The 22251-nt window shown below is 41.2% G+C and overlaps 1 protein-coding gene across 2 annotated transcripts in view; it reads right to left on the bottom strand.

The window, feature by feature from the left end:
• Window positions 1–22251, bottom strand: part of SPPL3 (signal peptide peptidase like 3) — a 66628-nt gene that overhangs the window by 2191 nt on the left and 42186 nt on the right. For both annotated transcript variants that reach the window (XM_076352880.1, XM_076352881.1), the window contains exons 3-9: window positions 19241–19329; window positions 16097–16216; window positions 12664–12742; window positions 11800–11912; window positions 3702–3808; window positions 2549–2712; window positions 1075–1274 (exon numbers count right to left, since the gene is read on the bottom strand). In XM_076352880.1, the coding sequence (XP_076208995.1) occupies window positions 1075–1274; window positions 2549–2712; window positions 3702–3808; window positions 11800–11912; window positions 12664–12742; window positions 16097–16216; window positions 19241–19329 (872 nt within the window). The remainder of the gene's footprint in view (window positions 1–1074; window positions 1275–2548; window positions 2713–3701; window positions 3809–11799; window positions 11913–12663; window positions 12743–16096; window positions 16217–19240; window positions 19330–22251) is intronic.

The raw sequence follows: 22251 nt of genomic DNA, 5'->3' as shown, positions 1-22251 counted from the left end.
AGAAAAAAGTGATTATAAGTATCTTTAGGTTGATACTAATGATGTTCTCATCATCTCATCCACACGTGGCTCCCTTCCCCACCATTTTAAGAGACAGGCTGTGGAAAAGTTACTTATCTGTGCTTCGCGTTCCCCGAATACAATTGAAACAAACAAAACAGTGAAAAATTATTCTATTTTAATATTAGGCTGTGTTGAGCCACTTGCTCCAGTTTTGAATCTCAAAGACTAAGCTAAGAATAACTCAAACAAAATGCAACGAACGGCGAAGGGGAGGAAGTGGAATGCACCACACTGAAGCGCTACTCCAGTGCTGGTACCTCTTGAGACTGTCCGTCTTGAGGCCCCTAGCCTGAGAAACGAGGGGCTGAGAGGAAGGGTTGTACACACCAGGAATGATTTTCCTGGATACCTGCCGAAAGGGACTGTAGGGGGAAAGACGAGGCAGGGGAGGAGGAAGGCTATTGATAGGAAATGATCTTTCCTTTTCATCCTCAGAAAGACTGCAGGAGGTCAGGATATGCACACGCATGTCCTGACCTTAGGGAAAAATCTATTTTATGTTAGGGAGGAGAGGGATGGCTACATCAAATCATAAACAGCATTCCAGTTGGGACTACTTACGATTTTCTGTATGTGCTAAAATGTCACAGGACCATAAGCATTAACAGCAGAATACAAAAATGCAGGAATTATCTAGATGAATTACCTAGATGTACTCTCGCACAGTATAATCCATCTAGAAACTCCGTATTTTTCTAATAACCCAGGTATGAGCTACGACACCTTCTATGCTAGTAAAGCAAAGTATAAAAAGTTGCTAACAAAAATACACTGATCTCTTTCATCCTCTAAATAAAATACAACCAAAACAAAAATCTTAAAAAGAAGACTGTGGAAGGGTTTTTCTCCCTAGACCATGCCAATGAAACCCAGAGAGGAGGATTAAAAAAAGAACATAACCAAGCGTCCTCTCAAAGCCTCTTTATACTTGCTTTCATCATCTTTTAAACCTACTACAATAATCCCACTTCTGCTCACTAAGCAGCTATCCATATTAAACTGATTACTCACCTACAAAATATCCAATAAGTGTGCAGTGAAAATAAGAGACCTTCTGCATACGTCCAGAGATGTTCCCTGGTCCTGGGGCACCACAGGAATCACTGTTGGCTTGCTTTTTGTAGTTATCGTAACGCAGGACAAAGCAGAGCAGAAGACCTGGCATCACAATATCTCCGATCCCCAGCATAGAGAAGTGGCTGCCTGTGGAACTAGAGAGCAACTGAAATTGGTCTGTGCCCAAGACAAAAGGTGACAAGCTCTAGGCTCCTCCACTTCGGTTTTGAGCTTCATTTTGCACCTCCCTTCTTTCTACCGGCAAACTTTTATGTAGTAGAAGCTAAATGCTGGCTACTGAAGATTGATTTCACCACCACCTCAGCTCAGTTTTAAACATACCGATTTTGACAGTAATGGCATGTTGCTCCAGACCAGTTTATTTCTACCCACAGTGTGTCAGCTGCTTTTGCTCTTAACTCACTCAATGAAACAGATCCATCCACTCAGTATTTCAATCTTCTGCCTTCTAAGTGTTGATGGGAGGTACCAGCTGATCATTTTATCAAACTGTTTGAGTAACACTGATAGACACTGCACCTTCATTCCCATGTACATAGATCACCTCTAATACAAGGCAATAAATCGGTTTGTGGACTTCTCAGATCTTGGGCCTCATTCAGACAAAACACATAGAAAACTATAGTCTCACCAGACTCCCAGAAAAGAGCAAATTGCTAAGCAGATTAAGAACTAAAATTGCCCATTGTCTTAGATCCAAGATCTTTTTCATGAAAACGAAGCCAACTTATGTTATCGCAAAGTTGACAAAATGAACATTTTTTTTCTATCATTGCAGACAATCAACTCCTAATCTCTGTAATTTCAGCATCCCAACATCTAAAGAAACAAGAATAGAGTAAATATGCCAACATAACCTACTGCAAAACTGCTGATGCATTGGAGCTTACTGCCCAACCAGGCCTACGCGTATCTGGTTCAAAACCTGAGACATCAAGGAACCCCTGCAGCAGAGAGATGTGGAATAATCTCCCTCCAACACAGCACTTACCCGGTAAGCCGTCCTTGCTTGGATCAATTTCTAACTCTCCTCCCAATCACTTGCAATTATGCAGTAATCAAGACTATTCTGATGTTATAATAAACCTCAGGTCTCTTGCTTTTAAGCATTAGGTCATAAATCCTGCAAGAGCAGTCATTAAACTGTAGAACTCACACATATGTCGAAAAGCGTATCCTGTTCTGAACAGGCCACCTTTTAACCTAATTAGGATCATTTCTGCATGCTATGAGTCAGGAAATGCAAAGTATCCTATCCTCACTACTCATTATACACCTTTTTATCATGAAGAGGGAGTGACTAAATAGAGAACTAAGCTGATATTTTCCAATAGAATTAGTGCTACTAAAAAGTACAGGGAGGGAAAATTTTTCCTGTATAATACAGTAAAAGAACTGCTGACTTTACCTTGGAAATACAAGTTTACCAGGCAGCGACAGACGGGGAACATCTCTACCCACATTTGGTCCCAGGTGAAGTTTCCGGGATAAAACGTCAAGGGGATTATCAGCTGGTTGTGTGGCCACTTTCACCATAACGTTGCTGTTAAAGATGTAGGCAGAAAAAAAGACCTACGAAGCAAGGAAATCATCAGAAATTACAAACTGCAATTATATAGCAACTCAAAGCTGCGTGTATTTTTGCTTTGCTTATTCAAGAAAAGAGAGGATATTGTCCAAATTTTCCCTATACATATGTTGTATATATGATGATAAAAGGCAAAATGTATTTCCAAAATTCAGAAAAAGTTTTTTACACTGTTAATCCTCAAGAATAACTGGAATATACTTTCTGATATCAAGATATCGATCAATATCTTGAGATCCTTTGGCAAAGGATCTATCCGGACTACAAGCAGGTAGTCCAGGACTACAAAGGCAGGTAACAGGAATCTGAAAATATGAGAAAGCTTGAAAGCAGAGAAGAGGCAAGTGCGGTGCATAAACAGAATGATGCAACGCTTGTTTCAAACAGGCTCTTACGCTACAGCTCATCACACTGGGGAACTGACTGGCTGCCAGAGCTGTCAGCAAGTGCTTCCCTGGATCAGTGCTCGGTGTTATGCAAAGGTAAAACAAAATCCTTTCAGTTTTACAAAATATATTCTGTCAGGTTTCTTGTAAAAGTGCGGTAAGATTTTATGCCAACCTTACTGGCTATAAATCAGTTTGCATTCCTGTTTTGCGGATTTCACTGCTAATCAGAAGTTGGCATGTGCGTACTGTGCAAGTGTGGATAAGGCTTTGTGTTTACTTGGAAATGCTTGTTCTGAGCTTCAGCCAGGCTTTCAAAATTTGAGGTCCAATTTCTTTTTTTAAATAATATGCCAAAGTAGAAATACTCTAATCATGTTTCTGCTTTTGTCAACTAATTAGCGAGGAAATAATTCTGTATCCTGCTGCAGACTTCAACGTCTCAGAATGGAGCAATGAAGCTGATCTTCTGGCTTTGCCAGATTTCATCAACTTCATACTAGTACAATTCATGTAAAAATGGCCCAAGGCCAATTACTAATCCAAAGGATAAAAACAGTTTTAGCAAAACCAAACAAAACACTTACCCAAAAGACATCATAAATTAGTAACCCCGAGAGTAGCAAGCAGGAAACCTTCAGGCTCGGCAGCCGAACAAAGGCTATCATTGCAACACACAGGCCCATAGCCAGAGCTACAAAATGCAAGCACATAATTAGTTCATTAAAAATAGCAAAACAAACAAACAAAAAAACCCAACCCCAAGCCAATACCTCCCCCACAAAAAACACCCCGAAGAAGCCTCTCTTTGCACCTGTGCAGCACTGCATGCACTAGATGACTGTCTACTATTTCCAGATAGGAAATTCTTCTTACCAGAATTAAGAAAAGTCAAAATACATTCAGTAGCCAACTGCGAACATGCTCCCATGGAAGCAGAAACCTTCTGCAGGCACAACTGCCCGTTCCACTCAACTTCCACTACCCACCACAAAGAAATGTTTTCATGTCTCTCCCCTGTAAAACACTGACTACCCAGTTAAAAACAGAAGCAACAAAACAACTTTGAACTCTTTGTGCCCCAAACATAAACCTCTACTTTTACACTATTAGGAGGATTTCTAGTAAATGCATAAAATAAATAAAATCCTTGACTCTTAATGCAGAAATAGCACGGTTACGTGACATGTTAGAACATGATATGACAAAAACCCACTCAAACCAATCTTCTGCTTGGGCAAGATTGTGTAAGACTGCCCGAAGACTGACTATGAAGTATTACCGTTTAGATATACAGGGATTTCCCAATAACAAAAATCTATGTGAAAGCCTACCTACCAACGGGGAAAAAAATATGGGCAAGTCTTTTCCCAAGCCCTCTCCCAAGGGTGAGTTTTCAGCCAGATCAACAAGCTGAACAACATGCTGCAGCTCAGATGTTAGTTCTGTTCCAAGGGGAATTTTGTCAGGGCAGAAAACTGAGATGTTACACTAAAAAAAAGAAATCCCAGTCTTCACATTTGTGTGATTTCCTGCTTCTTTAAGCCTAGCCTTAGCTACCAAAGATACTCAACCGACAGTCAAATATATTTCAACTGGTTACAAGCAGATCCCTGAAGAGATACTTAAAATAAAAAAATAAAAAACCTTAAAAAGTACATCAACTTTCATCTATGGTATCAGTATATTTACAAGGAATAATGGAGCCCTGTTGGGACCAGATTACACTTAAGTATGCAGAAATTCATAAACAGAATGTATTTGACTAACATGACACAGAATTTGTAAAAAGTTATAAACCTATTTTGTCCAATTGAAACCTCAGGGAAAATTGATTCATTACGTATATGCCCACCAGCGCGACAACTTGACTAGGCCAAAATTTACAAGTTAACCTTTGGGTTCTGATGCTATAATTATGCAACTATGAAACTACCTTACGCTTGCATTTCCCCTGAAAGATGTGGAGTTCCTCCACCAAAACACTAAGGAAACATTTCCATACAGATTCAAGGGGAAAAAGTGCCACCAAACGCCTGCCAGCGTGGCTGCTTGCAGTGCCCAGGGGTTGCATCCCAGCAACGACTTTGCCAAACCCACCTTATCTTTTGAGAACTGACAAGCTTAGCACAACACTAAGTGTCACGGCTGCCAGTTTTAACAAAGTAATGGGATTACTCAGATAACAATGCACCCTAATTCATGCTGCATAACTGCAACTAGCTATAAAATGCAGGCAAATTACTGAGGTTTAAAGAATTTGACACAGCAAAGCAGCGAGAAAAAGAACTGCATTCAGTAATTCAATATAGCCTTCAGTTACAGACTTCCTCTGGCAGAAGAGCAAATACAAGGGAACAGTCTGCCTTAAATCAAAGAGGTTTTTCTAAAGCCAATGTTAATAATAGCTCAAGCAAGCCTATATTTAGGAGAGGATTTCCAGGTTATAATTAACTAGAAGTGGAAATATTTTAACCAGTGTGAAGTTTTATCTATTGTTCACACACTCTGTTTCTCTGTCGCTGAAACGAACGCAGGCACGCGCTCAAGGCGCTTTCATCAAACTAAGCAAATACCGGGTAGAAAAGGAGATGCAAAAAAGTCCTTTAGATGACAGTGAAATACACATGCTAATAATTGTGCAGTTTTACAACTGCTTTAAGAAATATTGGCAAATTTAAAAAACAGAAGGAAAGCAAGAATGCCTGAGAGCAAGTACAAGTAATATAGGCCAAAGTGCAGTCAAACCACCAACAAGCTTCTCTAAATGGAAGCCAGCTTCCTTTGCCAATGAAAAAGTCCAGAAATCATATGAGAAACAGTGTCACCCATAGCCAAGCTCACGGCTGGTGTTCACAAACTAGGTAAGGCAGATCTCCATTGAAATATACTCCAAATCATTAAAAAAAAAAAAAGCGCAAAAGAAAGAAAGAAAGAAAGAAAAAAAGGTAAAATCGCCACACAAACGGTAGCTCTGGGTTGGAAGTGCTGGGCAGCAGGTTCACAGAGCTGAATAAGAAAGAGCTAACTGAAAGAGTTAACCTTCAATTAACAGAACTAATTAACTCCGCAGTCCCTGCAAGCACATTCCTTATGGAATAAGGATATTCTGAGGATTAAGAATATTCTTGCATATGTGATTAGACTCTCTGGATGCAGTGTATTTTTCAGCTTTACTGCACTACTGCATCCAGAACAGATGAAACCACCAAGATGCTGGTGGTGTGCTGTCTGGTTTACAAAGCATTATGCAAGCTGGCAAGGCTTAAACTTCCCCCACAGGCCACCAGTTGACCTTTGAAAGAAATAGGTACTGAAATTCTGATCTAATCACGTTCTTATAAAACTCTCAAAGTGTATTTTAAAGAGTGGGAATAAGAACACAGGAAGTAGCCTCTGCCCGACTGCCGCAGCAGTAAAGGTCTGCAGCAGCTCCCAGGGTATCCGTGACCATTCAGTTCATTCTAGAGCTCTAGATAGACACTGCATACACCTATAGCATTCACATTGTACATCTCCACCTATGTCCACTATTTAGGAAGGCTTTTAACTAGGCTTTACCAGGGGACAGTGACCATCCTTGATGATTTTGTCATCAAACAATCTGCTCTGAGAAATAAGCATTTCAAGACCTGTAAATGTACATCATCACATGCCAGAACACCCCCTGGAGACAGTATCTGCTCATTCTATCCTGTAAAATGTCCCTGGCTTCAGAAACAGTTCAACCAGCTACTGTGCAGACGGGGGAACTGTAGTATTTGAGCAATGAAGACTGTTCTGGCAGGAACTGCCATACCTTGATGTTGTAAGGACTGGAAATTACCATGAAGTATTTCCCCTCCTTTTTGCTCAGCTCTGAAGTAGAAATACTCTCTCAGGACGAGAGAATCAACTGCACAACAGCAAGCCATACACACAAAAATCGAGGTGTACTGTTAAAATAAACGCCTGCCCCACTTCTCCCTCCAGCCACGGGCCCAGGTGACGTGAAGCATGTTCACAACACCTGTTTCATTTTCTGCTGACAGCGAAACAGAAGATCATCCCCGTGCAAGTGGGGAGGAGGAGTTAGATCACAGCACAGCCAGCAGCTGGCAGGCGCTGGCTTAAAGACGAGCAAGTGCTCCACTTGCATATATTACCGAGCAGTACTTAATGCCCACATTTCCCTCCAAACAAGATTAATTGGGGTCTCAAGTATTCAGTTAGAGAGAAGCAAAGGGTAAAGGCAGAGATGATGTAATTCCACTTGCAGCAGTATAGTATGAGGAATAAAACTGCAGAATCTGTTTCCCTGACAAAGGCCAATAAATGCTGTTCCCTGTTCAATGTCACTGACAAACATTGATTTAATTCGATTTGAACAAACGACAGGAGGCTTACCTATATAATACAAGCTCTCTTAATATAAACTACATAAAATACTCCAAAGCTAGACAGTATCAACACAATTCAGTGAATCATCAACAACCACCAAGAGAAATACAACCCATAAACCACTCTGCATCAGTAGTTCAGTACTCTGCAGATTAATTACCTCGAAGCCCACTATTTCAGACTGAACTGCTCACAAAAATGGGCTATTTTTAAGTAAATGTGTCTGTCATAGAATCACAGAAAGGTTTGGGTTGGAAGGGACATTAAAGATCATCTAGTTCCAACCCGCCTGCCACGGGCAGAGACACCTTCCACTAGATCAGGTTGCTCAAAGCCCCGTCCAGCCTGACCTTGAACACTTCCAGGGATGGGGCATCCACAACTTCTCTGGGCAACCTGTTCCAGTGCCTCACCACGCTCGTAGTGAAGAATTTCTTCCTTACATCTAATCTAAATCTACCCTCTTTCAGTTTAAAGTCATTACCCCTTGTCCTATCACTACATGCCCTTGTAAAAAGTCCCTCCCCATCTTTCCTCTAGGCCCCCTTCAGGTACTGGAAGGCCGCAATAAGGTCTCCCCGGAGCCTTCTCTTCTCCAGCTGAACAACCCCAACTCTCTCAGCCTTTCTTCATAGAAGAGGTGCTCCAGCCCTCTGACCATCTTCGTGGCCCTCCTCTGGACCCAATCCAACAGGTCCATGTCCTTCTTATGTTGGGGGCCCCAGAGCTGGACGCAGTACTCCAGGTAGGGTCTCACCAGAGCAGAGCAGAGGGGCAGAATCCCCTCCCTCGACCTGCTGGTCACGCTGCTTTTGATGCAGCCCAGGATACGGTTGGCTTTCTGGGCCACGAGCGCACATTGCCAGGTTATGCTGAGCTTCTCATCAACCAACACCCCCAAGGCCTTCTTCTCAGGGCTGCTCTCAATCCATTCTCCGCCCAGCCTGTATTTGTGCTTGGGATTGCCCCGACCCATGTGCAGGACCTTGCACTTGGCCTTGTTGAACTTCATGAGGTTCACACGGGCCCACTTCTCAAGGCTGTCAAGGTCCCTCTGGATGGCATCCCGTCCCTCTGGCATGTTGACCACACCACACAGCTTGGTGTCATCGGCAAACTTGCTCAGGGTGCCCTTGATCCCACTGTTCATGTCGCTGACAAAGATGTTAAACAGCGCAATACCGACCCCTGAGGAACGCCACTTGTCACTGGTCTCCACCTGGACATCGAGCCGTTGACTGCAACTCTGAGTGTGACCATCCAGCCAATTCCTTATCCACCAAGTGGTCCATCGTCAAATCCATGTCTCTCCAATTTAGAGACAAGGATGTCGTGTGGGACAGTGTCAAATGCTTTGCACAAGTCCAGCTAGATGACGTCAGTTGCTCTTCCCTTATCCACCAATGCTGTAACCCTGTCGTAGAAGGCCACCAAATTTGTCAGGCATGATTTGCCCTTAGTGAAGCCGTGTTGGCTGTCACCAATCACCTCCTTATTTTCGATGTGCCTTAGCATAGCTTTCAGGAGGATCTGTTCCATGATCTTCCCAGGCACAGAGGTGAGACTGACTGGCCTGTAGTTCCCTGGGTCTTCCTTTTTTCCCTTTTTAAAAATGGGGGTTATGTTTCCCCTTTTCCAGTCAGTGGGAACTTCACCAGTCTGCCACAACTTCTCAAATACGATGGATAGTGGCTTAGCAACTTCATCCGCCAGTTCCCTCAGGACCTGCGGATGCACCTCATCAGGTCCCATGAACTTGTGCACCTTCAGGTTCCTTAGATGGTCTCAAACCTGATGTTCTCCCACAGTGGGCGGTTCTTCATTCTCCCAGTCCCTGCATTTGCCTTTGCCTTCTGCGACTTGGGCGGTGAGGCTTGAGCACTTGCCAGTGAAGACTGAGGCAAAAAAGTCATTGAGTACCTCCGCCTTCCCCATATCCCGGGTAACCAGGTTTCCCGTTTCCTTCCAGAGAGGGCCCACATTTTCCCTCATCTTCTTTATATCCCTGACGTACCTATAGAAGCTTTTCTTGTTGCCCTTGATGTCCCTGGACAGATTTAATTCTGTCAGGGCTTTAGCTTTCCTAACCTGACCCCTGGCTGCTCGGACAATTTCTCTGCATTCCTCCCAGGCTACCTGTCCTTGCTTCCACCCTCTGTAGGCTTCCTTTTTGTGTTTGAGTTTGTCCAGGAGCTCCTTGTTCATCCATGCAGGCCTCCTGGCGCTTCTGCCTGACTTCCTCTTTGTTGGGATGCATCGCTCCTGAGCTCGAAGGAGGTGATCCTTGAATATTACCCAGCTTTCTTGGGCCCCTCTTCCCTCCAGGGCTTTGTCCCATGGCACTCTGCCAAGCAGATCCCTGAAGAGGCCAAAGTCTGCTCTCCTGAAGCCCAGGGCAGCGAGCTTGCTGTGTGCCCTCCTCGGTGCCCTAAGGATCTTGGGAACTCCACCATTTCATGATCACTGCAGCCCAGGCTGCCCTTGAGCTTCCCATTCCCCACCAGCCCCTCCTTGTTGGTGAGAACAAGGTCCAGCGTAGCACCTCTCCTCGTTGGCTCCTCTACCACTTGGAGAAGGAAGTTATCACTGACGCATTCCAGGAACCTCCCGGATTGCTTATGCCCCGCTGTGTCGGGGTGGTTGAAGTCCCCCATGAGGACCAGGGCTTGTGAACATGAGGCTACTCCCATCTGTCTACAGAGGGCCTCACTGCTCGGTCTTCCTGGTCAGGTGGCCTGTAGCAGACCCCCAGTGTAATGTCACTTGTCCCTGCCTTCCCTTTAATCCTGACCCATAAGCTCTGGGTCAGCTCCTCACCCATCCCCGGGCAGAGCTCCATGCACTCCAGCTGGTCATTGACATAGAGGGCGACACCCCCTCCTCGTCTCCCCGCCTGTCCTTCCTAAAGAGCCTGTATCCCTCCATCCCAACACTCCAGTCATAGGAGCCATCCTGCCACGTCTCCGTGACGCCAATAAGATCACAGCCCTGCAGGCGTGCGCACTGTCGATATCTCAGTGTAGACAAGTCTTTTCAAATTTTGCCAACATCCACACTTGACACTCCATTTAGCTTTGTAGCTACTGCAGATCAAAAAAATCACCCTCGATTTCATGGTGGGCTACTCTGCTTAACACAAAACAAACATCATCTGCATTTTCTTCATTTAGTATCTGGGTACTTTAAAAGGTATTCCCTAACATATAACAGGTGGAATTTTTAAAGCAGCAAAAAGCACGAATGAAACATTACGCCTATATACAAAAGAAATAATCACGGTGCCATGAGAGGTTTCAGTGCTAAGGATTTTCTGCTGCTGCTATCTCATTTAGGAGGACCTGGAAAGCTGATGGGATGTATGTTTTCTATTGCCACAAACAATTTCAAGGGCAGGTAATGTTGTCCCAGCTATTTTTCCTCAAGCAATCACCACTTCAGGGTGCCATTTCACAAGATGTCCTAAGCCAATTTAGCTGCCTGACACTGCTGAGAAGCAGAGGTCCTGCTCCTAGCTACCTCTTCATCCCTTTGCTATCATATCCACTCCATCCTCTCAGATCCCATCATGCTGCCACTTACCTTTTGCCAAATTTAGCACATACCTGACTACACAATAACCCAATTCATCTCACTGCAGCAGCAGAAAAATAGCCTGGCAAAAAAAGAGCTGCCATTCTAGTGAGCTGAATCAGTTTACCATGTGATTAAATGAGTGCCAGAGCTAGCACAAGAGATTTGGAAGGCAGGAGGAGAGGAGGAAAGCTCCTTTTTGGAACAGTAAGCTGTGAATTCAGTTCAACCAGCAAGGAAAAAAAAAAAAAAAAAAATCACACCTTCAAGCCAACTGGATGCCTGCCAGCTTCACCCATCTCACCATCCTAACTGGCAAGCATCAAAGAGATCAAAGACAACCAGCTACTGTAAACTGTCTCACAACAAATTATTTGATCATCTGAACCAAAAAAACACAAGATGCACAGCAAAAATTAACCAGATTGTTAAGATCAAGTTATGATTCATAAACAATAACTGTCTCCACACATCTTTAACTAAAACTGGCGATCCACCCTACACCACACAGGTGTAGAATATCTTTCATGAGTGTTCTGGCACTTCCTTGGAAGCTTTTACAAACCGGAAAAACAGGTGTCCCAAACTGGCGTGTTCCTGACGGCGGCTGTTTTCAGGGAGTCTACCACACAGTAAGCCATTAATATTAATAAATTTCACCAATCATCACCAGGTGACTGGATGTGTCAGAACAGGCACAAACCAGCAGTAAAATCCCTTAATTCACATACTCACCATCCATAAGGAGCCAGTGGCCAGTTAGGACCCAGATAAGGACAAGCATCACAGACAGAGAAAATGAGAGCAACTCAGCAGCAGTGAAACGCCCACAGCAGCCAAAGGAAATCCTAGGAACAACATATAAACATTAGCTAGGAGACTTTATGTTTCCATTTAAAGAACAGAAAATGGACGCTGTTGGAACAAGGCTCAACTGCTGATGAAAGATGCCAAGAACAACTGAAGGGAAGCTCCTTTGCCACAAATAGGTACCAAAACAGCAACAAAACAAAAGCTTTCCTCGCATTCAAATAATGTGTGTAAAGCCTGAACTACAGAGATGGAAAAAACCCTGTAAATCCTGGCACCTCCCTTGAAATTGTTACCATGAATGCTATTTCCTAGTACCATCTAAGATAGTGCTTTTTGCAACATGAACTCCAGTCACAAGGTAAAAAAAAAAAATTAGTTTCAAACCACAACATTAACAACTGTAATTTTCACCAGTGTAACTACAGTCCCTGAAAGCCAGCATTAAAATCCATAGTCCAACGTTAACAAACATTAAAATCCAATACCAAATCCCAAACTCTGAAATCTCAGCCAAAATAAGCCAAACTTCTTAAAAACCACTGTTGGGAAACCCAGTCCCCTGCAATGGTCCTGCATTTCCCAGGCTGGCAAGCAGGCATGACTTGCAGAAATTGTGCTTCCTAGTTCCAAAGTGGAAACATGGTGTGGCACAAAAAATATGCACAAACATCAGCCCTGAAGCCCTGAGGTTAATGCTCGTAACCAAAGACTCTGTTAAAGAATTCTCATTAAAAGAAATAAATACAACATACAAGAAGAGGAGCAAAAGATTTCTCAAGTCCTTACTTGTTTTGAGGTGAACAAGGCCGTGTTAAGTACTGGCACATCGGGAGCAGAAGGAAAGCGAAAGCTATTGTTGCAAGGACTAGAAAAAGAAGAAAAGGTAATATTAGTACATTCAGACCTAATTTCTACAGTACACAAACAAGCTTCTCCAATTTGAAAAAGCTCTTGCAACAATGTCCTATTATCATATGCTGCAGTATTATTAAAGCAAGAGCAGCCAAAGGCTCCAAGGTTTTCTGCAGAACTTCTATTGTTAGTATGCTTTCAAACTTCAATCAAAATACAAGCTCTCAAAGGAATGCAGCGCTCCATCCCCAAACCTTAAAAAAAAGAAGTCTTAAAGCTATTCATGATCATGTCAGCAAGAAAAAGTTTTCAAATATTCTGAGAGTCAAGAAAAATGAAAGACCTTACTATAAACTGGTTGAGATTCTTTTACAATTTTTCAGCATATGACACAGACTAAGTCAGCACAATAAAGGGTTTTTTCCACTTCTTAGTTACTGAGATAGTCACTTTTTTCCCCCCATCTCACTCAAACCCCTTTATTCATTACTGAAACACAGTACAACTTAAAATAAGTTCTATCCAGTAGCTGGCAACTTAAGTTTTTTAAAATACGAAGTGCTTTCAGTTTTTATAAACAGCATGATAAAAACCATAAATATCCAAATAGACTATTTCCATAAACATTTCCTTTTTTAAGAAGCATACTTATCCCACCCACGCATTTGTAAAAACATTTAGTAACTGCTGGTATTTATAATAATTTTTCCTTCCACTTTTCAAAAAAAATAATAGCACTGAATTTGTACTAAGGACTGTTTAAAAGGCTGAAGAGTGAGGGCGTGGAGACACAGACATGTCAGCAGCACGCATCCAAAACTGCTGCAGCAAGAACAGACTGAAATGAAAATGAAAGAGTCACTTGACATTTTCTGCATGTTGCAAATCAAATCTTTGTGCTGTCCTCTACTCATTCCTTAAAAAATTGGGGTGGTGGTTGTTGGTTTTTAAAGGGGATTTTTTTTTTCTTTCCTCTTCTCAAATGAAGATGATGGGAAGGAATCAAACATTCTCTTTAGTGCACAGCTTTAGCCAACTGCAGAAAAGAAATTGGTTTGGTGAAACCACATCTTTCCACCCCTCAATTCTGCCCCTTCTGCTGGGAGGAAGATTTTTAAAAAAAAAAAAAAAAAAAAAAAAAAAAGAGAGATCAATTCATTTAAAAAGAAAATTTTAAAAAGTGTCTGTATGCAAACAGCACCATGGAAACTCACAGTTCTATCAATACTTCAGAGAGGAGGAAAAAAAGCAGAATGGGTAGGGAAAGAATGAAGAGTTGGCAACTCTGCACACATTGAACTAGGAACCTTTTCACAGGTGCTTGGCAAAGAACGCTACACAGCAAAACCTGTGCCCCTGTCACCCCAAGTCCTGCAGGCCCCACTGCTTGCCTGCCCTGCTCCCTAGTCCGCCTCCACCACAGCGGGACTGACCCTTCCTCCCCCAGACCGACCCTCTTTGCCCTTGGAATCTCTCCTTCCCCTTCCTCCCCTCCAGCTCTTCCCAGGAGGGAACCCTGCGCCTCCTGTCCTAGCATCACCAACTGCTGCCACCCCAAAGCTGGGCTCATTCAGAGAGTGTAAGAATTAAAATGTAATCACACTAATACACAGTGCCCACGAGTACCCACTCTCAATCTCGTTCCTGACTGTCCAGGCTTCCAGTCAGAAGTTTTCGCTTCCCTCTAGTCTCAATACCTATTATTCAATTGGCAATCCCTTGGCTTAACTCTTGTCTGCAGGCAACGCGCCAGCGCTTCAGCTCTGCCCTCTGCTTAGCAGCTGGTCCTGGCCTTGGGCTGTTTGCTGTACCTACCCTTGCTCCTGACTCTTCCCTGACAGGCAAATCTTTGCGGGAGGAAGATTTAAGAAGGATTTAAGAAAGCAGACATCAGCTATAATTTAGAAGTCCCCCCACATCAGCCTCTAAAATCTACAAAAAGAGGATGTGAAATAGCACTACTGAGCTTCAGGGGACACAGGGACCAAGTCCCACAGTTCCCAAGTTCCCAAGTCCAGCGGAGCCCGCATCCTGCCATATAGCCTCTAATGAAGCTTTGCATTTTAGATGTTCTGAGGCCAAAGTCCCCTGTGCTTAATAACACTCCCTGATGCAAGACCAAGGAAAGGCACGAAAGTATCATCAAACCAGGTTCAAGAATAAAGATACCCAAGTGCACTGATCCAGACAGACTCAATCTTCTTAAACCTGCAACAAGCCCCAACTGACAGTATCGTCTAATTACACACCACAAATGTTACAAATAAAGTTGCAAATGTCAAGGTCATTCTGGAAATAAATAGACCAATAAGCTTGACAAATTAAAATTTGTCTTTTGTCATAAATCTTCCCTTATGATATCTTATATATGTGTGTGTGTGTGTATATTCCCCTAATATCTAGCATATAGTAGAATTTATATGAAGTAATAATTTATCTTTAATAGGAAAGAATATATGTGACATAGGTCAAACTTATAAAAGCAGTATTCAACAGGACTGTGCCTCCAGAATTAAAGATAGGAGTCTCAAGACTCGTGTCAAGAGCAGAGATTTAGATTTCACCCATCAACACCAGCGCTGTTTAAGAGGCTGGAGAGGATGCATAGCTCAGGAGTTAAATCATGAGGGAAAAGCCTGCATTGCATATACATGAAGTAGGAGAGGATGACAGGTATTTAGGGGTTTAAAAATCTTCACAGACTCAGTATGTGGACTGAGGAGTACAGTTTTTAAAAGCTGCTGCAAATTTGGGGCAGTAGGAAGAATCTTGCTACCCTGAACAGCAGCTGGTCTCTTGAAGAACTGCAAAAAGATCAAAAGGACAAAATTTTCCAAAAAATCAACGCCCTGGTATTTAAATGACAAAATGATATTTTTGTTCTAAATTCAAGCAGTGCAAAAGAATAATACTCAAAATGCTAGTGAGACCAGCAGTACCCTTGAAACAAAGAAAAACTGCATAACAGCAAAACCCAAAATTAAACTAGGAAAAGAAGTCTCTGGATAGGATCTCCAGAGTTCTGCTATGATCCTATAAAGTACCTGAATTATGAAACACCATGTACAGTTCTGAGCACCGATTTGTAAAAAAGTGAACTTTACATAAAATAATACATCCAGCCTCTTTCAAAACTCTGGCAATTTATAGTTCAGTAGGTGTTGCAAATCTCCAAGTGGAAAATACTTCTCAAATAATACTTGTCACTTTATTAATAGCTACAGAGACATGAAAATACAACCGTGAAACCTGATGAGTTTTTTTTTTAGATGTACTATGACATGTATTATAATTCTTATCAACAATATTTAATTATATCAATGCTTTCTGTTCTATTAAATTCTTAAAGAGAAGAAAACTTAGTCACCTGCTGTGCATATTGTAAAGACAACTTGAACTGAATCAAAGAAGAAGAACATAACTAGGAGAGACACAGACGCTCCGATTGGCAGGAACAACGCCTGGGTAGAATCAATGGTTTGAATACCTGCAGAAGAAAGAAAGAAAGTGACATTTAACTTGGGCTATTTCTTACCACACACGTATTGACAGCCTGTCCTCACCAACACAACTGAGGACTCTGACAATATATTCCATTTCAGTGCTGGTGCAATAGACATTTACTCCAAGATCCTCGTACGCTATCATAACCAAGCACAGCAGTGAGTGCAAAAACACTCCAGCTAAACTGCACGATCGCAGTGGCTGGGTGTGTACGGCAACAGCCCTGCTTTGCAGAATCCAAGAACTGAAAGTTGAAAGAAAATGTATGAGTTTTCTCTTGTGCCATAGATAGAATGAATAACAAGTTACAAAAATTAACATTATTTAGGGATTAGGAATCATATAGCAATTATGTATTTGCTTCATTTTACACTGAGCAACGTAAACGTGTTGAACAGAGCATATAAAACTTTTATTTAGCCTCTCAGCACAAGGTAAAGAGCCTGACCAACAGCAGAGCTGCAGACAGTGTTAGGCTGACCGAGCTCATGCAAAGGGTGCCACAGCTTCAAATTCCACTTGGGTGAAGGCCACTGTGCACTTAAATTGTATCACTGATTGCAATCACCAGATAACATCAAGCCTAACAATAAAGGGCAGTTTTTCAAAAAACACCCAACTCATTTAACCTGTTTATAAAACTACCAACTCAGTTCAGCCTGCACTATAATCGCCTTTTATGCTAAAAACCAACAAAAATTCATGCTCGAATTTTATAGCTGGAAGCAATTTTAAAAAGTATAGAGGTACTGAAGTATTTTATTCTGATTATTTCCCCCACCTCAACCATGCAGTGTGACTACTAGGGATATTAATAATGGGACATTTTTTACTATATTTTACCATGAGTTTTTAGAATTATTAACAAAATTGAGAAGACCAGGCTTTGAAAAGCCCACCTATCCCCACAAATTCTAAAACTTAACCAGTCTTAGTAGCTGTATTTACATTTGATCATGAGTGGGGGTGAAAAAAAGCCGTAAGTAGTAACCCAATTAAAAATACAAGACATACTTATACTTGTAGAGCATTAAAATAACAGGTAACAGCTGAAGTAGTCACTTGATAAGAAGTATCCAAAATGTCTCCAATGAAAAATTAATAGAAGGCTCAGACCAAGATGAGATCTAAAACTAGATTAACATCACCGTGTTATCCCAAAATAATTAGACGCTGCTGTATGAAGCAGGGTTTTACCAGTCCCAGGATTTTAAGGATAAGCTTTTAGGTTATCAAGCAGAATATCTGTGCCTATGTATGTACGCACATATATACAGACATACACATACAAGTACATATACACACATTGTCTGTGCGTGTGGCTGAGAATGTGTCTATTTTATTTTTTTCTGTGGAAGAGTAGCAAGTTGTCTAAATAACAGGTTTCCTACACAACTCATAGTTACCAATGTAGCTGAGTATATCGAAAAACCTCAAACACACGTGAAATACATGCACTACAACTTAGTATCTGTCACAAGTATTTAACCATTTCCATAAAAGAAAAGCTAAACAATGAGCACGGAAGCCATGACACTTGCACTGTATTGTCATTTATTAGTTCAGGTCATGGACCTATTATTCTTAAACATAAGTAGCACAATAAATTTTAAAAACAAAAAGCAGAAGAACTCAGTCACTTGGGATTTCTGTGTTAACTGAGGTCTGGTACAAAAGGGTAAAGTACAATATAGACAGTCCAGTGATGACAGTGTGAAGACACAGAAATTCCTGTGCTGTGTTCTAACCTGTGACTTAGATCTAGTTCCTTCTGCTTTGAGAAAGAGCATTTATTCACATGCCCTTCAACTTCCCAAGGGAAAAACCAAACAAAACCCCAGAAATTACATATTACAAACCACCTTGGCATATGGGAATTAGTGCCTGCAGTGTTAAATGTCAAAGGTCTTAATTTCATTTCTGACAATTTTGACAGCTAATCCCCTTAATGTGCTTAATTCCCCAGCCCCGGACTGTCTTCTCTTACTTCCCAGATGCCAAAAGCCTCAACTGTTCATTGCTGAATCACCAAGCACAGCAACCTCTTTGCTCTGTGTTGTCAACAAAAGCAGTGCCCTGACAACCATGTAAATTCCAAGAGTCTATATTAAAAAAACAAAAAAGGCAAAAGACACATACAACATATGTTAGTAATTTTATATTTTTTAAGCTATATTTCTTACTTTAAACGAAGCAACCTTAGCATTCAGGGTTCTGTGCACAGGGCTGCTCACGTATCTCACTCCGGTCTTCTAAACTTGCTGAAACTATTCATTCTAGAGCCTATTCTCAGAATATACCCATATAAATTCCTCTAATTTAAACTCAGGTGTGAATTTACAGCACATTGTGTACAACGCATTCCACTCTAACTGTTCACATACATATTTTTACCTTCAAAACATTGCATCTCAAATGGCCAAGCTGCCTGGAATCTATAGATTACAGAGGGGACAATCACCACGTAGGAGCTGACATGTTAATCCCCACTCCAAATAGATTGTGTGTAGACACATATTTTGTTGTCCCTTATGAGTTGCCCAAAGCCATGTGAACTCTATACTTCAATTTCTCTATTGATAAAGCTCAATCATCCTTATGGACTTGCTAGCATACCATGAGATCTCTCATTGCTTACGGACTGGCTAACACATAATAGTGATAACCTCCAGACAAAAAGAAATTACATTCCCTTCTAAAAAAAAACACCACACAGTTATGAAAATAAAGCAGTTTCCATTTCCAGTAAAACCCAACAAATTGTGCAGCATGTAATTTCTATGCATTATTGAAATGTTATGGTGATGTTTTAAATTTAGCTTCCATGGGCATGAACTAGATAGCAGTATTAGTGCATAGCAGGACGGTAAGTGCCGAGACAAAGCAGTTCCATTACATCAGGTGAATCTACAACCCACGTAGCTGAAACACACAGACGGATGAAGCAAAACAAGATGCAGCACACTGAAGTGATGAAAGAAAGATAAGGAGTAAAGCTAACCCTTACTGTTATTGGTGCTGTTGCCATTAAAAGACCCAGCTGCGCTGCTATTGTCTTTCTCTTTGTCTTGATTCTCAAAGTCCATGTTAAGAGACCTGCAGGAAACAAAGCAAACTTAACAGGCAAGTTTCAAACTCCTGTTTAGGCTCATCAGCTACGGTCTCATTACCATTCTACCACAGCACCCTCTCCCTGAAAAAGCCCTTTAATGCTCGTTACTAGAAAAAAAAAAAACCATAAACACTGGAAAATTTAAAAAAAAAAATCTTACAGTTACGGATCAGGCACCAAATCACACCAGTTCTAGTGGTGAGACTAGTCACCATAGTGTCTGAACTGGTAAGTGTTAACAACAAACCACAACAAAGATATTTATCTGCATTACTGGCAAGTGTAGAACATGATGGAAATGCAATAAATCTTTCAATTCTCTGATGTATATGAACTCTATCCAAGTTCTCCTTTTGATCCTTTTCATTCAAGTTTAACTATCGGGTTTCATTTTTAAAACAATATTATTTCCTTCCTCTAAATCTTGTTATGAATGATGACCAAAACTAGCTTATAAGTACTCGTCTGCTGAATGTAAGGTCTTACTTAATTGAAAAAGTTTCAGCAAAGCCTAGAAAGTAACCAGACACATATTTTAGATACAGGCAGAACAGATGATCAGAGGAAGCTCTGAATAAATAGTACAAATTGATAGAACTTAATTCGTCCGTAGGAGCTGACAGCATTCCCTTATGTACCCAGCTCAGCTCTAATTGAGTCATCTTTTCATTCTGATATACGCATTTTAAAAAAATTCCAAAATAACACAGTGTTCTACCCCTTTTGCCACAGTCTTTGACTTTGATGCAACTTCTAAATTATATTCTAACAAATTTTGGCATAACTTTCTGAAACGGGGGAATTTCATTTAAGGTCTGTTTTGGCCAGCAGTAATTTCTATCGATAAATTCTAGGTTGTTTTATATAAAAATACTAGCAATCAAGTTTGCCATGATAGTTTCTCATTCCGATACATGCATGTTATCCATGACTTGGCTGCAGATTTATTTATTCAAATAGGTTATAGAGAAGCACTGTACAGCTCCAGTCTTATGTCTGAAGCAGCATCAAATACCAAGTATGTCAATAAAACTTCCAGGTCAACAGGCATTAAACTCCTTTTCAAGTTGAGCTGTGAGTAATCGTACCATGCAAAGTAAACAAATTTCAGTAATTTGTCAGACAAGTAAAAAATACACCACAATCTTCTGTACAATTCTATAGGCATCAAAGTGATTTCATTTTAGCGTCTAGGTTGCCTACTGCAATGCACAGGTGAGCAATTTTGTGCTGCAGTCGTATAACCTGAAATCAAGCACATATAGGTCTATAGTATCAAGGTAGGTGTGGTGTGTTAAAAAGAGAGGGGTTCAGCAGTTTCACTGTATGAAACAAAAACAAAAAAAAAGGCTCTTCCAGTCTAAAACGGGTTTGTTTCTTCTGCTTCTATTATGCAAACGCTCCCGAACAGTGGTATGAAATTAAAGCAGCTTTTGGGCTCAGGCAAAATACAAGGAAGCTTCAACCTCAGACATACAGTACTTCTACACAGATTGTGGATCATCAACTAAAAAGTTATCAAAAATACAAAGAGGCAATGGAGAACACTAAAATTCTAACAAATTAATCTGTTGTTCTTAGCTTGTTCTTCTAAAGATCCCTCTGCTCTGTGTCTTGTTTGGAGTGCCTTTATCCTTCATTCATGCTTCCTTTTTCCCCATTAATGCATTGTACCCTCATAATTTTCTTCTCAAGCTATAAAAATCCAGGAGGAGGCTGACAACCCTCCAGGACTTGATCCAAGATTCAGCCAAACAAGATAATTCTTTTCTCGGAGCTGCGTTTCATTCCTCTCTGAATTAGCACAGTTTAGCAAGAACTTCACACCATCATTCTCCCAGTGGCATCGGGCAACTCATAATTTAAGGGATTGCTATCAGCACAGAAAACTGGAAAGAAACTATTAGATCTGCTGCTCATAAACAACTTCAGCCCTTTTTCTTTCATTGCAATTGTGTCAGCAATTATTACATTATTACCTATAAACATCCCTACCTCAAAAGTAAGCATAAATTAGGAAATTACTTTCACTTAGCAACACAGCTGCTTCAAGATCTAAGACAACTTCTGAATAATCTCCAACCATTTTATGATTTGGCCCTTCCCTCTGCAATGAATTATCACTAACATAATAAAAAAATTGAGACGTGATCACTAAAACATCCTCCAAGAAAGTTAAAAATTATATTGTAAAACAAGATACACTGAAAACTACTGGACTGGGGGACTGTAAAGAAATTTCAAGCTGAGAAACATTTGCTTTTTTGTTCAAGTTTCTGCTGGGCTTCCAAAGGCAACATTCAGCCTGCACCTCCCATCGGGCAATGGACTACAGTTGTTTCTTCTGTGGGTCCTCACAGTTCAAGCTGGTAGGATTTCTAGCACAATGTTTCAAAGCAAGCATGGCTCAGCCTCCCACAGGGAACCACTCGGTAGGGTTACGCTAAGGCCAAAGGAATGAGTAAGCTGCTGGCACATTATTATCATGAAAGTTCACATTCAACTATGGATCACTTCCACTGCAGTAATGCTTCAGGGAAACCCTGCAGGAGAATATTCTTATGAAACAAAGGAGGAAATATGAAAGCAGGTATGTATCTATAGAGTCGCTTGCAGATGCAATATATTCTTGCTCTACTTAGTGAGTACAGTCAACCATCTTAACAGCTCTGGGACTATGAGAATTGTGGGTTGCCACAGAATTGCCAGATTTCAATTGCTCTAAATAAAAAATTACAATCAGAATCAGTCATTGACCTGAGACAGTTTAGTTCAATCAAATCTCAATGCATGTTATAGAGAGAGCCTAAAATATGTTGTGTGCTCTAACATTGCTACAGTCGTTTATAAAACATTGCTGTGAGATTAAAGGAAAGTTCCAATGCAAGATCTGGAGTGGGAATAAG

This window comes from Aptenodytes patagonicus, chromosome 15 (genome assembly GCF_965638725.1).
Source record: "Aptenodytes patagonicus chromosome 15, bAptPat1.pri.cur, whole genome shotgun sequence".
Classification (NCBI taxonomy): Eukaryota; Metazoa; Chordata; class Aves; order Sphenisciformes; family Spheniscidae; genus Aptenodytes; species Aptenodytes patagonicus.
This window is presented reverse-complemented; position numbering and strand designations above follow the sequence as displayed.